The sequence below is a fragment of the Sipha flava genome, unplaced genomic scaffold (assembly GCF_003268045.1).
Source record: "Sipha flava isolate LNK unplaced genomic scaffold, YSA_version1 299_pilon_pilon, whole genome shotgun sequence".
NCBI lineage: Eukaryota > Metazoa > Arthropoda > Insecta > Hemiptera > Aphididae > Sipha > Sipha flava.
The window spans coordinates 799,025-816,378 of record NW_020272971.1 but is presented as its reverse complement, the minus strand read 5'-3'; the positions used below and the strand labels follow the sequence as shown (position 1 = coordinate 816,378).

The following is a 17,354-nucleotide window of genomic DNA, read 5'->3' as shown; positions in this document are numbered from 1 at the left end:
TTTTGCGTATTTGTTCTCGTTTGTTTTTAGCATACTCGTACTTATTAATATATTATTAATATACGTTTAGCAGTTATTTTAGTACAACACCCATGGAAATAATCCAAACAAATACGAATAGAAGTTACCGAAATCGCATCGGATAGCCTTCACCGTTTTAAACAAATATATGTTAAGGTTAGGCGTTCGGAGGCGGAATTCAACGAAAAGAAAGAACTAAAAAACCAAGAGAAAAAAATGAATTTATAACAAAAAGTATACACATAGTTGTATATAATATAGTGTATGTGTAACGCAAAATTTGTGTATTTGCCGAATTCACGTACCCGGTAATTGTATGCAGTGCTCGACTTGGCAAAATTAAAGAAGGGGGACTTTGTTTGCTTTAAAAAAAAATTGCAGTTCCAAAACTTGAAAAGCGTTATAATTATAATGTAATAATGGTAGGAGGACGCTAATATTCCTAAAAATTAGAAGGGGTACTCCGTCCCCTCTCAAGTCGTGCACTGACTGTATGGATATAAAACCGCGGATTGCATGAAATGTACGTAAAAACTCATAAAACCGGTAACCATATTGCTGAATTAACGTATTTTGCAACGACGTTGCTGATTTCTTAAATTCGGTTGAACGCAAATATTAGTAGGTGTCAATCAACATTATTTTTTAAATTTCGTTTAAATGATAACGAAATTATTTTATTATTTACAGTTTAAATCCATCATGCGTCGAACCTAGGATCGAAACATAGAACTAGCGAACAATAATTTAAATCTAATGGAAATTAAAATTTTTAAATTTATTGAAAATCGTGAGTAAATCAATAGTCGCCTGAACATTCACAAATATACCGACGAGAGTATTCAAGAAATTTCAAATATAGATCAGATTCACAAAAGCGGTTTAAATAGTGTATTAAGAATTTCATGAATTTAAAACACTTTAATCTTTATTGATTAAATGTATAATGTATGTTTTGATATATATACAAGTACTTAATATATTAGTATAATATACTTGTGGACAAGGATTACAATAAAAGGAATATGAATATTTCAAGTTTCTCATACGAGAAAATGTTATAAAGCCATACAAATCCGTAATATAGAAATTCTTATACAAAAAATGATCATATTTATTTTAACAGTTTTTAAATATTAAGTCGATTATACCCACGTGTGTTTTAACACTATAATGAGTGCAATGATATTTATATTATAACACCATGAAACTTTATAATTAAAAGTCATCATAAGCATATAACTCTTAAACCCAAATAAATGCAACCTGTGCCATATTATTTTAATCTACAATTTGACTAATAATTAAAACATTATATAATTGTCAGGTACCAATATACACGTGTTTACTTAATGACTGTAAGAATCAAAATTAAACAATAACATATTTTTCTGTACCATTTTAAATAAACAAATAACAACAGCTATCACTCAAAGATACAGGAGATAGGTTAACGGTATGAGTTTTTTCAATTATAATTTCAGTGAAATTTAGTAATACAGTCTTAACTAACACAGATAAGGTTACCCATAAAAGCAACAAATATTCGCGTCATGCACCGTACATTCGTTCGTGAAGTCGTGGGTGCAACGTTTTGTTGAAAAATCACGTGCATTCACTCCCAATAATAAATCGCATCTAAAAACAAATCGTCAGTCCGGAACAGTCCTATAATCGGTATTTTCTAATGAAAAATTGAAATAAAGAGCGTTCGGCATGTGATCGTCCTGCGTCTATGCGCCTATAATTATGCTCAGGTCTCGTCAGACGGTGTTCGCGGAATAACGCGAGATAAAATATTTGGAAAATTCACCGTAAACTATCGTGATACCGTAACAGTGGTAATGCACGTGAGTGCTACAGATACCGGGGCCGGTTGAGGGGAACCGTGGTGTATTTTTTAAAAATATTATTAATGTTAGACGGCTACCGTGCGAGCGTTGCTGTGCACGTATTGAATAATTATTATAATAATATTACACACGTGTTATTATAATATTTAAAGACCAGGTATTTTGCATATTATAATTTAACACGGGGACCTGCGATTAAACGTTCATTAATTCCAACAGAGTTCCGGTCATTAATTATTCAACCGTATAATCATCGACATCGATAGTCGAATATTCCGTTCTGTCATTCGTTGTTTGCACGACGAAACATTATTACGTTAATAATACCGTCCTATTACGACCACAGACTACTGGTGCGGTGACCGAACGTTTGGCCGTAGTAGTGCACGATCTTCTGTTAAAGATTTAATAACATCACTAGAGATGTTAAAATTATTTTTGTATTTTTTTTTTTTTTGTTCAATACCGTATTATAACGGTATTATATCATTTAAAACATTGTAGAAGTACCTTAAATTTTAAGAAATTTATCAAAGGTTATAACTCCATTGTTAATTATGAAATATCAATTATTTTAAAATGGATTAATCGAAGCAAATTGTTATAAAGTTGGAAAATATCTAAAAAACATATAATACAAGAATTATTTCAGATTTAATTCACCAAATTAATATTTAGTCATGCTACCAATTTGCAATTACGATGTAGGTACCATTAAAAGTTCAGACTATCAAAACAAGAACCTAGGTAGTAGGCAACCGCAAGAGCCAAGAAGACATTACTGAACGAATAATGATTATTGTTTAATATTCATTAATCTAGAACAATATGATAATACAATTAATATTAGAATATCCGATTATACAATAACGACAATAACGACATACAGTTTGTTAAAGTCGACCAAGACAAAATTACGCAGATGTGGATATTTTTAGAATGAGTACGCAACGGGTAAACAAGTCACAATAATGAATTATAATAATTTATATCTTTAATTGTGGTAACAACTGAAAATAATGCCTTGGCTATACACCTTCGACATATACCTTCAGATTAACGTTTATATTGTGACAGGCAACTGTTAACCTCGCTGACTATACATTTTGATCGAGATTCCAACAATGCCGTTTTCGATTTCGTAAATGCCGTCCACTTCGTATAAGTATACAACTCTAAACACGCACGTTAAAAAGTTCTAAAAAGAACTGCGTGGCACCAGGTATACGAGCTTTAAGAAAAAAACTTGACGCTAGTGCGTGTCTACTGCGTTGCACTCGACGCCGCTATTGCTGCTGGTAGATTAATCGTTTCAGAAGTACATGTATACATATTGTGCGTTATTATTATCACGTGCAGTTATCCTCGTCACAGGTGTTGGGAAGTACAGTTCACCGGACACGCAAATTTTAAACATATTTTCTACGTCTAAACAGTCAGACAACCGGAAGCACGGCACTATAAGTACCTATATGCAGTCTTGTGAAGTATTCGAATACATGTATTAAAATACTTTTTGAAGCATTTTTTGGTATTCTAAATACAATTTTTTTAAAGTATTTTTGAAGTATTTTGAATACTTTTTAAAAGTATTATTAACAATTTGTAAATACTTGTATTTAAATACCACAAAGTTCGTTTTAATAATTGTATAATCATAATAATTCTCTATCCTAATAATTGTTCCTACTTCTAAGAATAATATTCGGTTATTATTGATGAATCTAATAAGTAATAAAATAATAAGATATTACTATAATATTACTAATTTTAAAACTGTTAAATTTCAAATCGTTTTAACGCTATCATATAAACGTAGTATATTACTACGATAGATATATTAGATAATGTAAAATTGTAATATAAAATTAAAAAAAAATACTTGTATTTGTATTCAAATACTTAGTGAGTATTCGTGAAATAGATTTTTATAATAGTATTTTATAAGTATTTTTAATACTATTTTATTCGAATACTAGTATTAGTATTTTAATACTTTTTCAAAAGTATTTTTTACAAGACAGCCTATATGTGTTAAATACGTTGTTACGATTCGAAAAAATCTAAGAATATTTTTTTAATTTTTTTTTTTTTTTTTTTTTTTTGTCTACTCCTGAAAGCGTAGTTTGTGACGGAGCAGAGAGTGACATTTAAATAGACATTTAAATAGACATTTAAATAGACATATATTATTGTTATTATAAATTTACATTTATCGTGGCTACGATTACAACGCATTGCGAACAATACTATCGCGTTGGGCACAACGAAAACGCTTATAATCGAAAAAATTGTTCGTACAAATTGTAATACTCGTAATGGCTGCACAGGAATTTCGCTGTACGCGCAACCGTCGCGATCACAGACACCCGTTTCCCCAGCACCCGCACCAAGGGACTTTTTCCGTGCCCTCACGACCGGTGATGCTCAGCTTCCGGCGGCAAATCGTGCTCGTGTCGCTGTCCGCGTCCTCGCCGCCGCCGTCCGCCCGGGACACGGACCCGCCGCGGTGCTTGATGGTCTCGCGCCGGAAACCCATCAGCGACGTTCTCCGCCGTCCACGGAGCGGCGACTCGCCGGGACCGGATGACACGGACGCGGCCGTCGGCGGGCACCCGTCCCCGTTGGCCGCTGCTTTCGGTTTCTTCGACGATCCGGTCGACTTGAAACTCGCCGTCGTCCAAGCCTTCGGTTCCGCAACGCTCGCAGCAGTACCTGTCCCCGACGCCGCTGTCCCTTTCGGGTCTGACGGGAATCTGTAACATGTCGTGAACATCTGAATATAACGAATTCAGCGTACAGCTCTGTCCGTTATACGTTTCCAGATTTTCGGTAAACATATGGGTTTTTTTTCGTAAAAAAAACATACATATATTCAACGGAAACATATCACATTTAATAATTTTTCGGTGTTTTCGAAAAAAACCTTAAATAATTTGATATTAAACGTCTAAAAAACAATGAATTTAATATTTTTTTTTCCTTACAAATGTTTTTTCTAATTAAATAATTAGACGTTATAAGAACAATAGGAAAAAAAACTGAAAACTTTTCTCCACAAATTATTTTAATATAACGTATATAACTCACTGTGTTTTATGTTTCTGAGATCAAGTCCTATGCTTATACGCTGTGTACATTACCTCAATTAAATTCAATAGACGAATAAATTGGACAATATTTTACACCTCGCAAAACGCAGATAATAATAATAATAATAATAATAATTTATTATTATTTATTTTATTTATTTATTAATTTCGTTTGTTTTTATCGAAAAATGAAATATTATAAATGTGCATATCGATAATAATATGCTTGTCGCTTCAATTCTGCAGAATAGTAAACTGTTAACGTGATTAAGTCAACAGTGAACACGCTCATACCACGATAGGTATATTCGATCAAATATGCGTATACCTGAATCCATTTTGAACGGACACCGCGGTCATCGAGGTACCACCAACTCCTCCGCCGTCACCGCCACCGCCACCACTGACGTTTTCTTTTGATCCGTCGCCGTTGCCGCAGTCGGTCGATGGTCCCACGCGATCGTTGTCCGGTGGCACGGGCGAGTCGATCATCTTCAGGTTCAACTTTATTTGAGATCTGAACGACTTTCTTCGGGCGATGCTGTTCATTGTGTCCGTCTCGTGTTCGGTCAGCTGCCTGACAACGACTTTGTCCGAGCCGAACCACAGGTACCTGGGTGCCCCAAGCGTTGGCCGGACGCGCACGTAACGTTCACCGCCAGTCGCTCCTCCTCGGGCGGTCTTCCTGTCCACGCCACCTGCAGCGTAAACCGGACGTTGCGGGATAAATGGTCAAAACAAGTCACAACAGTACCAAGGACGATTTCTAATCAGGGACTAGGGCTCGGATTCTCTAGCATATTTGCTAATGTACTACTATAAATATAGAAACGGGGTACTGACAGGCGTGCGCACGAGGAGGAGAGTGCTTGGATATCACCAGAAATGTTGTGAAAAGAGCCTTAAAATTTAAGCCTAGGTATAAGGGTCTGGTATTTTAACAGATCTTTCACAACAAATTGTATGTAACATATAGCATTTCAAATCTAAACACTTATATTGCGTATTTTCACTAATATTTTTAGAATTTTATCATACTGCTGTGTTGCTTCTCCAGTTTTTTGTTTTTGCACGCATTACATTTGATTTATGATGTTATTTACATAAATCTCGAAATTAAAATTAAATCATAGGAAAAAAGTTCTCTGATTAAAATAGAAAAATACTCATTTTCCTTCTGATTTTTTATAAATGTATTAATTTACAAATAATTATTTAATAACTATAAAAAATGTTGAATAGTTAATAGAAGAAAAATGTGTAATATTTTTTTTTAATAAATAGATTTTTGTTGTTTTTCATTATTTTAGGACATGCTGTACCGCTAATTTAAAAAAAATTTAAAATCATAAAATAACGCATATCAAAGAGTCATTTTTAGTGCTATAAAATCCGAGCTCAGATAATAAATATTATAACACTAATGGACTATAATCGTTTTATGTTATAGCAGTGTTGTATATACAGGGTGTCTCACGAGAATTCACCCGTATTATTTATACTCTGCCCAGACCTATGGATGATATAGAGTCGTTATTGTATGTACGTATAGTACTAATAACAACTTTAAAACAGAAAAACCCTCTGGGGACACCTATACATTTTCGTACGCGTAAACAGCGGTAAAAAAAACATGAATACATTTAAACATGTCGTACGCCTCAACGTTTTCAAAAATTTGCTGCTGGACTGATTTTACAACATGTATTATATTAACAGTCGGTATAATGTTCTTATTTATTTTCAATAGATGAAAATAATCGAATATGTAAAACTCATATTTTCGAGGGAAAAAATAAAACCACTAAACCAAAAAATACATTTATCATATATGTATATATTAAGAACTCTATCATATTTCTCTTTTTCGATCAGATTTAAAGTCCATGAACTTTACTTTCGTCAATACTTCCAACTGTGCCTCTATATGTTTACTTCCGTCACACTACCAAATAAACGATTTTACCGCTTATTGTTGTGGTCACAAAGGAGTATACGACGTGTAGTATAATCTACACAAACAAACTTCATTGGTTCGGACCCTATATTTTCGCTCATATAAATTCCCCCAATTTTGCTTGTTTATAATTTGAATTGCTTCGATTCGCGGTTAAAAGCTAAACTCTTACTTTCAAGTACTTCGGGTGTGCTAACTTCACACTTAGCGCTTCCATTCAATATTAAATCGTATTGTTCTTTTCTATTCATCGAAGTCTGCACTTGGTGGCTATCTTCAACTCTTCAGAATAATAACACCCGGTCAAACACAGTCATCGCTATTGAACAATTTGCTACCAATCAACGTCGTATCCCCTCTCATTATTATCGTAATGGATATGTTTTTAATTTTATGTTGTTATCGATCTTTCTAATTAAGTCACTACTTTCTCACATTGTTCATTTGAAAATACGGATAGTAAATATTATGGAGGTACCACATTTTACCGATCAACAAAGATTGTTGGAGTACCTACGTCGATTTAGGTGTTAAGTTTATGTCAAATTCTATTTCTCGAGATGCTTTCAAAAAAATTCTTGTAAATTTGCACTTCAATGACAACTAATGACCTTAAAACACCAAAGACAAATTGGACAAACTAAAACCTATAGTAGAAAAGTTAAATATTTCGTTCAAAAATAATTATTATGGAATTAGACAAATAAGCGTGAATGAAAATATTTACTATATTGAATGCATTCTGTTTCACTTTACAGTTAGAACGTCATGTCTATTTTTAAAACAAAAAACTTTAATCAAATATTTAAATAATTAAATGTAATAATTAATATTATTTAATTAAAACAAAAAATAAGTCCTAGATGTTATATATTCCTATATATTACCCTACATATTATAATATGTTATATATTAGCTATTTAAGACTTAAGAGGAAAAATTTATTAGTAAACTCAGTGGCATATTAACGTCAAAACCTTTACTGTTCTAAAAACATAAAATATTTTATCAATATGAAACTTAAACAGCAGAATCAACGATAAACTTAAATGTATAATAAAAATAAAATATTTTCGCAGAATATTGATTATTGATTATACCAAACTATAGATAATAGATTTTTTTTTATTATCCATGATTATAACACAGAACATGGTGTTGATGTTAGAAACAGTTTGTTTTGTAATTACAAAATTGGGTACCGTATTCAGTGACGTATTTAAATATCAGTACTATAGGCACGTGCCTACAGCGGTAAATTTGAAAATGTATTTTGTTATTAATTATAAATAAAAATGGTTTAAATTTAAAAAAATTATGTTTTAGTGTTTAAATAAAATTTGTTTTACATACTTACCTAATTAATATATATTATTGTTGATAATTAAATGATAATTCAGTTAGTGCGATACATTATTTAAATTATTTAAAGTGACAATTTCCACAGGCCTACACGCGAGAAACGCTTTTGCCCGTATTTGGTGGGAACGCAAGATTAACGAGTAGTCATAAGAATGGAATTATGCCCCTATTGTCCGCTTCTCAAATACGCCACTGAGTAAATTAGTAAGAAGCAAGCAGATGTAACCTTATCAAAACCTCGTTCTACTTTTGCGTCACTTTAACAAAGATTATTATTCAGTATGTAGAAAAAAAATGTGCAGTATAATAAATCTAATAAATTTGGTTATTTTTTTCAAGTCTGAAATAACTTTCTAATACGATAACAAAGTTACACAAGTAATGTATTTCGATAGATTTCACCACAACGATTCTAATTTATTTTTTAATTTTATGCGTTTTTAAGCACTGTTTAATTATTATTATCATTTTGTAGTTTATTCATGTACATAATATAATTAAAAACCACTTCTTGAACCCATTAAGATATTTTTGTTATTTATATTTCCAAAAGTAATTTAAATAAATAAAAAAAAAAACATATGTAATTTTTCAAATAATTTATTATACATAATACTCATACTGATGATTGAGATGGTGTTACGGAAAATGTATCGAATCAAAGCACCCTTATAATTTCTACCCTTTACATGAATTTTCGGCAAAGACATGAATGTAAATGATATTTTAAAGTATAACAAGTTTAAGGGTTTAAGTAAAAATGCTGAAAATGTTCATAAAAAAGATAAACTAATCGACTGCCACTGTTGTTTTATGAAAATCAAGAGTTTCGGGATTAGGGTCATACAAGTGTAGTGATTTAATATTTTATATTGTTGTAGTAAAATTAAATACTGATAGTAAACATTTTATTCTATAGTTACATTGAGATATAAGATTCTGCATTCTATAAAAAATTTATTTATTTATGAATTTTTTTTTTTTTTTTTTTTTTTGTGGTTATTTCAACATCCTATGAAATGCTATAAAAGGAATATCATACAATTTTAATTTGAACACATTTCTGCGAAGTATAATATATTTTGCAGTGCCTATAATAGTTTAGTTCTCTCATTTTTTTTTAAATTTAATTAGTTTATTTAATAAAATTTAAATTTATACACGATTTAATGTTGAATAATAATATTATCAATCTTCTAAAGTATTTTAATACAATATTAAACACTTTTTAAATATTCTGATAATAATACAAGTAAATAAATCAAATAAATATTTTTAATAATATTATTGTTAATAATTATCAGTTATTTTACATCCATTTATAGAGTAATGATAGTTGGAATTCTCATTGAATTTCAGTATACATATTTTTTTAAAAAATGTTATAAATAATTATTATTAGTTTCAAATGATAACCAGAGGAATTAGATATTGAACATGGGTCTCAAGTAATTTGACGATTTTTAAAAACCTCATTAACTGTTGTTTTAATATTTACAAATACTCCACTGACGATGTCAAAAATCAATAAAATACATTTCGGAATAAAACTGAAAGCATATTATATGTTATTTATATTTTCATAAATCAGGATAAGAATTTGTTATAAAGTAAATAAGTAAATACAAACTTCAGAGTAGCTTTCAAATCTGTTTCTGATCCGAATAAGATATATTTTATCCACAACGTATTTCGAATTAATATTGATACACTACGATAACAGGTATAATTATAAATCGAAATTTTATGTATCTTTATTCAGTATACTGCATGTATTATAAAACGAAAGCAAGTATTTCAAACGATTCATATGTAGATTAAATTTATTTCTAATGGGTAACCGTTCGTTCTTTCAACTATAGGTACCGACAGTTTGCAGAACGTTCTTATGTTTGTAATCGAACAAACGAAACCATGGGTCGGGATGATATTCGATACGAAATAGTTTTGGTACGTTTACAAACTTAAAAATAAACGTTATTACAGTAGACACTGATGAATTTTTATTGTGGAACAAACCGAAAATTATGTTTACGTTAAAAATACGAACCGAACTACGTGAGATTATATCCGGAAGTTGGACGAAAATTAATGTCTTGTAATACTGCAGCAAATGAATTTCGTGTCACATCCATTTACGTTTATTCGTTTGGGTGTATCAGCGAAACGCGCTGGTAATAAATTATACAATTTAAACGTATATTATACCGATTATTTATAGGTATAAATTAGGAGTACCGGTTAAGAAAAAGCCGAAAAAATACGATCGATGTCATGTATATAATATCCCACAACAAAGTTACATTATTGTATCGAATTAGCACATTTACTGTAGGAAAATTTACCAACTATTTGTAATAAGTTATTACAAATAGTTGGTAAATTACTAATAACACTCACTCACTCTATTAATTATTAATTTATTCGCGGTGCAATCGATTTTCTCCAATTCGAGAAAAAACAAACAGATCTGATGTAGTGGACGGAAAACGTTTACGATATTGTTTAATACGTTACGTCTAATACCTAGGTACTGCTGATTCTCGAAATAATATACGTTCCGTGTACATATTCACTGTAAGTACACGACACAGTTGTGCGATTGGACTTTACATTCGAAATAACCTGATCACTTCGATACATTTACGTGCATACGATGTATTTATGTATTCAATAGGAAAACTTCTGGATATGCGCGCACGATCTCGTGTAATAGTCATTGCATCGTCTTTCGTAGGACTCGATGTTAAGATATAATCGATCCGAACTCAATATTATGGCGAATGAAACACAAATCGAACGGATTGCTGTGGCCGACGGGGAGTTTTTATCTTACGGCAAGATTAATCGAACACCGCGGGATCGTATACGTCGTGAAAAAGTCGCGATCTCCGAACCGTTTTCGTTTGAATCGACTCGTCAAAGGTCCGAAACCGAGAGAGGATTTTGTACGACGATAATTGCGGAGTGCACAGCGTATGATGATTATATTGTTACGAAAAAAATCGGAGCACACCGGTGCGTTATCTCCGTCGACTGCAGCGATCTGTTTGAGAAAACAACAAGCACGTGCAAAAAAAAAACCGCTCTTAGTTTTTTCCGTCGTAGATTTTTTCTATTTCGATTTTTTTTTAATTTTTTTTACCGATTATCGTGCCGTATTTTTTCAGACATTTCAGTACGTCCTTGTCTGTCACGGCGTCCGGCACGCCCGTCAGCGACAGTATTATGGCACCCGCGCCCGTGTCCATCAACAGCACCGGCACGTCACGGATCCTGAATGCCGTGTGCAGCGCCCGTTCCAAATACTCCGCGTTGGCGAACGTCATGTAACATCTATCGCCCGTCAAGCACACCGTTCGCAGTTTATCCCTCAGCTCGGGATCCTGAATGGCATCGATCACCTCGTCCACCTGCATCAGTTACGTATTACGATCGTATAACACAATTGTAACGTAGATCTAACGTAGCTAATACTTATGTATTATGTCACTAAAATCATGCCTCTAAATTTTTTTTTTTTAATTACAAAGGTACACCAAAACTATGTACATAGATAGTAAAACCATTGGATTCTTTTACTATCGATTTATATATTTAAACTGTACATAAAAAATAATGTACATTAAATATTTTGTAAAAAGAAAGTACTCCACCTCGTACTACCCCTTGTTGTTCTAATGGAAGTATAAGGGTGCTCTTTTAATGTAATTACATAGTCAGATTACTTCCCACTCCCTTCCTCATAATCTCATAATTCGAGGACTGACTAGGCGATGCGTGTTATTATGTAAAATAATGCGATGTAAAACCTACACGAAAGGGTGATTTCAAATACAAAACTAATCTTAGGTATTACTTTTAAATTATTTCAACGAAAAATGTTTTTTCAATTCACTTTTTCCGTATATTTTTTAACTGTGAATTCTATGTTTTAGTAACATTTTTGTGAGTACTAGTGGTGTAGTGGATCGTATACGTAGGTATACGGCATATAATAACCCTCCATTTTTTGGCTGATGCGATTACTTATAATATAATTTGTGATACGCAGGTATACACTATAAACATGACCTTTTTTTTCTACAAAAATCAAAAATATCAAACGTATTTCCTTGTTATCACGTTTATTACGAACAGTTATTATTTGACATTTTACATATCTATTTTTAATTTTAATATTAAAAATATAAAATTAAAATTTTCGGAAATATAGTTCAAAAAATCGTTACACTGCTGTAAGTTGCTACAATAGTCTATACATACAAAACGATATTTATAGAAAAATATCTGTTACATAATATTTGCACAATACTTAATCGACAAAAATAATTTACACTATATTTGAAATTAATTCATATTCTTTGTTTGACATCCTCTCGATTTTTATCTCATAGAGATGTTTTTTTTAATGTAATTATTCGAATTAACTCCAACATCACATGAGAATATAGGCTGTGGGACTGATATTATAGTTAACCAAATTATTCCGGTTAACTATAATAACTTCTACTATACCATATGCTGTTCTAGAGTTGATATTAAATAAAATTTAAAAAATCATAAACAACATTATTTTTAAAATTTAAATATTAATATTTTTGATCTGAGAATTAATCACACCTATATCATTATAAATATGTATTGGAAGTTCTTCAATGATTGAAAATTGTGAGCACGAGGAATATTTATAATCTAATACAACAATCTAACAATTTAAAATATACTTGTATTTATATGGTTTGTTATTGAATTATGCTATACAAATAGATATTTGCTATAAGTGGTAAAACCAGGATTTTTTTTTTTACAGGAGGTTTATACATTTGAAAAAATGAATTTTGGAAGGTGTTAGGGAGAATGGGGTGAAGTTAAGTTAACTAGATGATTTGAAGGATTACAACCACGAACCACCCTCCTGGTTGCGCTGCTGGTCGCTACTGATAGTGGTACTTATTGAAATTTTTCAATGCATAGGAAGCTGATAAGTGAAATGAGCAATTTCCACGAGTGTTAAATAGTTTTTCTCTTGGAACTGTGGTATACGATATAACATAGTTATAAATTAATGATTTTAAGTTTCTTCACTTCATTTTTCCCATTTTAAGCACTTAGTGTATTTCTATTGCAAACGTTCATGTTCTCATTGAAACATTAATAATTTAATTGAGATTTCATTCGTTATAGTACATAGTACCATTGATTTTATAATAATCCTACTATATTTATTATATATATAATATTATATATATTTATAAAATATATTATAAATATAGTATATTATAAAATCAATGCTGGTCGTACGTTGTTTATGTACTGTGGCGTGTTTACAAACAATTTATAGTGGGTGTCATCATATAATTTTTTTTTTATAAATCAGTATAAAATTGTCAAAAATAAATTTATATCCATTTTCTTCTTATTGAAAAATGAAATTTCATTAATTTTAAGCTACATGATAAACTACCTTCTTTTATTTCCCAATTTTTCAATAACTTCACCAGTAGTAATATTTAAATATGGATGAATCGATAACATGGTAAGGCCATAAAGTCTTTTCTGAAACAAAATGCGATCTTCATCCAATTATTTACAAGATTAGTAGACAACATTTTTCTACGAATTATGCAACATGGCATTAACTTGTGAAGTGTCAAATATGTTTCGATTTGCATAGTCGAAAACACCAATATTATCGTACCCGGGTTTTATTAGTTTTTATAAAATATAGTTTTATAAAATTAAAAAAAAAAACGTATACATTTTAAAATTTTTCTATTATACGAATTTACAAAATCAACAAACTTCAAATTGATCGAAATTTAAAAGTTTGAGGTCTGGAAATTCCTTGGGTGAGGTGAAAACCCCCAACACACTCCCACCATAAATACGGCACTGTGTATGTATCATACTGTAATTTACGTCATCACTAATCACATACACACATTACGTTCGATTAAAATAATAAGCACACGTGTTTTAAATAAAAGATTTCTTAGTATATTATGTTTTTGTTTATTCAGTGTTTACTTCACATTAAAAAGGGAGAACTTACAGAGTTATTTCAATTTTTAGTATTTTGTCCATTTATTAGTAAACAGTAAACACAAATGTTATGTTTGGGTTACGTCGTTACTTAAGTTTAGACAGTAGAGTATACCGTATAAGTTTAAATATTTGTTATAAACAATAATTACATTCACTGCTGGTACGCGTAATCGTTATGTCTAAAAATATAATATAATGAGAACTGCATACGTAAATCTAATAATATGGAAAAATGTAATGAAATAAACTATAAATTATTAAATTACCAATTTTTTTTTTTTTTTATATATATATTTAATTATAATTTAATAGTCTTTATTAAATATATGATAAATTGTAATACATTTCATTATTGGCTATAGTGTAGGTTTTAGATAAATATTAAATTTTACAAAATTGAATTGGAGCAATCATGCATTATTTTATATTCAAATGTTCTGACAAGTGTGTATAAGATTTAAATTTATTATATACTGATAGAGATATTTAATCTGAATATTTTATTTTTCGATTAAACTCCAATATTTATTAAAAATAATTTTTTTTATTTGAAACGGATATTGAATTCTCGTGATACTAAGAGTTTTGACGAAGAAAATATTTCCACCCATGGTTATAGCAAATCGTATTCATATCAAATTACTCTACGAGTACCAAGGTATACAGGTATAATACAGTTTATTAACTAAAATACAAATACAGAAGAAAAATGGTAAAAGTTAGAACGAAATATAAACTCAGAAAATAAGAAAAAATAATTATAACTACAAGAAAACAAATAGAAATGTGATCCAAAAACTTTGTTGATAGTTTGTTCATTGAAAAGTGGAGGAGCATTTGATATATTAATTATAATTTTCATTGTTAGTACCTCTTGTATTATGACGCATGTTCATAATACTTATTTGTAAAAATAATTTATAAAAAACAAATATACATTGTTCTTTGAGGAAATATATTGAATATTATGTTTTTCAAATTTAGTGTTAATCGTGTTAATCATAAGTCTTGGAAATCCACAAATCCTAAATGATGTCTGTATCATTAATATCTTACCTATATTGTGGTGTACGAGTATTATTATAAACCATAAAGTAATATTCAAACACGGTTCATTTTTCGGTTTTAAAATATTTAATAGGATATGATAACAGTTTTATTATAAAATTTAAATGAAATATCATTAAAAATTAAATCGATTTTTAGTGTGTATGTATGTATAAGTAGTCGATTCTATTAATAATTTATAGCTTATAAATGGCTTTAGATTCCGAGAAAAATGAGGAATGTAGTTTTTTTTTGTCGATGTTTATTCAATATGCGGAAATGAAAACTTTATGACACTCGTATATTTATAAAATCTATTTAAAAAATACACAACTTATATACTAACACTTAAAGTATACATACTGCTAAGTTTGAGATGGAAGAAATATTTTTTTCCCGAATGTCTTTAAAATTATTATCACTGGACTATGTGCAAGTATTTCGCGCACACTCTTAAGTTTACACGTGAATGTATAAATATATTTCATGAAATTAAATTAAGTCTATTTATAGCAAATGTTATACCATAAAATTCTTATTTACTACCTAATATTATAATATAATATTCATGATTTATATAATGCAGAAATACATTTCATAACAAATTATTGTAATCATTAATTAAAAGTTTGAGTGTTTTTCTTCGAAAATTGACAAAAAATAACAAAAAAAATCATATGAATATAACAAACATGGTATACTATAATGGGTAGTTAAAAAAGTAAATTTTAATCGCTTATTACAGGCATATAAAAACGTTTTCGGTCGTATATTTTATGTGTAATATGTTTACCTGCAACAGTAAAATGATAAAAAATGTATTTATTTAAAAAAAATAACTGTGATAAAACAAACGTGTAAAACAGTAAGTGCTCTGACCAAAAACCAAAAAAAAAAAACAATTTAAATTTAAAAAAATAAAAATATACAGCCACGGGTTGAATCTATATGATTATGGTAATATATGCAAAAGTTGATTTCATATTTAAATCAGTAGATATTATGCTTCCGAGGCACAACTGCAGGCATTCTATGAGATTTTTCCATAGTAATCCTCTACCAGGATTTAATTAACGAACGCTTTGTGTATGTATTATAATGTATTTTTTATACACAGGTTCAAATTACGCAAATCGTTCCGGACGGCGACGCGTCCGCGTTATCGTTGTTTGATTTTCGGAAAATTATTTTACACCACATGGTTTTCGACTCGATACGATATTATTGTGATATGCTTGTGCACGTTGATGTATTTGTGGGTCGATTCCCCACAATGCCTTTAATCGTAGTATAAAATGTGCACGGGCGCGATTAAATCAAAACGTACGTATGTATTAGCACGCGAGAATGGCGATTATGTACATTTTTAATTAAATGCAATGTCTGCAGCGAGTTTTTGTCGTAACGTGGATAATAATTGTCATTCATTCATGATTCGAATTAAACGTCTGGATCCATAACGTTTTGCGGACGGGCGGAAACAAAGCGAATTTCGTACGACGATAACTATAAACAAGAGTTAACGAGCTCTACTAAACTTCTAACATCGATAAAAATTTAACGATATCGTTGTAGCCATAAGTGAACCGTGCATTTGTGCTGCAGATTGTTTGATTTTTTCAAAGCTTTCGAGATTTATAAACGTTATTTAAAAATTGTTTAGAGTTAATTTGTCAGGAATCCGTTCATTGTGGAACGTACTTTTGATTAACATTAGACCCAAGCATTTTTTAAATTTCTTATTTATTGCAGTTATTCATCTAAAGTTTAAATATATAATAATAAAACCGACGGATGGTTGGACTAAAGACTTCCTGTGTTATTTATTAAACTGATCTACGCCGTGAATAACAACTAGAGTTCTAAGAACATGGTTACGCGTCACCGGTAAACGTAATATGTTATTTGAGAAATTATTAGCAAACTAAAATTTAATTTAATAAGGTATCGGAAAAATTAAAAAATCCTAATATC

At 30.3% G+C, this 17,354-nt stretch overlaps 1 protein-coding gene across 3 annotated transcripts in view; it reads right to left on the bottom strand.

The window, feature by feature from the left end:
* Window positions 1-4,041: 4,041 nt before the first annotated feature.
* LOC112685934 overlaps window positions 4,042-17,354 on the bottom strand; it is a 46,759-nt gene continuing 33,446 nt past the window's right edge. For all 3 annotated transcript variants that reach the window (XM_025557994.1, XM_025557995.1, XM_025557996.1), the window contains 3 exons: window positions 11,431-11,698; window positions 5,295-5,664; window positions 4,042-4,630 (listed from right to left, as the gene is read on the bottom strand). In XM_025557994.1, coding sequence (XP_025413779.1) covers window positions 4,234-4,630; window positions 5,295-5,664; window positions 11,431-11,698 — 1,035 coding nt within the window. In that variant the 3' untranslated portion in view covers window positions 4,042-4,233. The remainder of the gene's footprint in view (window positions 4,631-5,294; window positions 5,665-11,430; window positions 11,699-17,354) is intronic.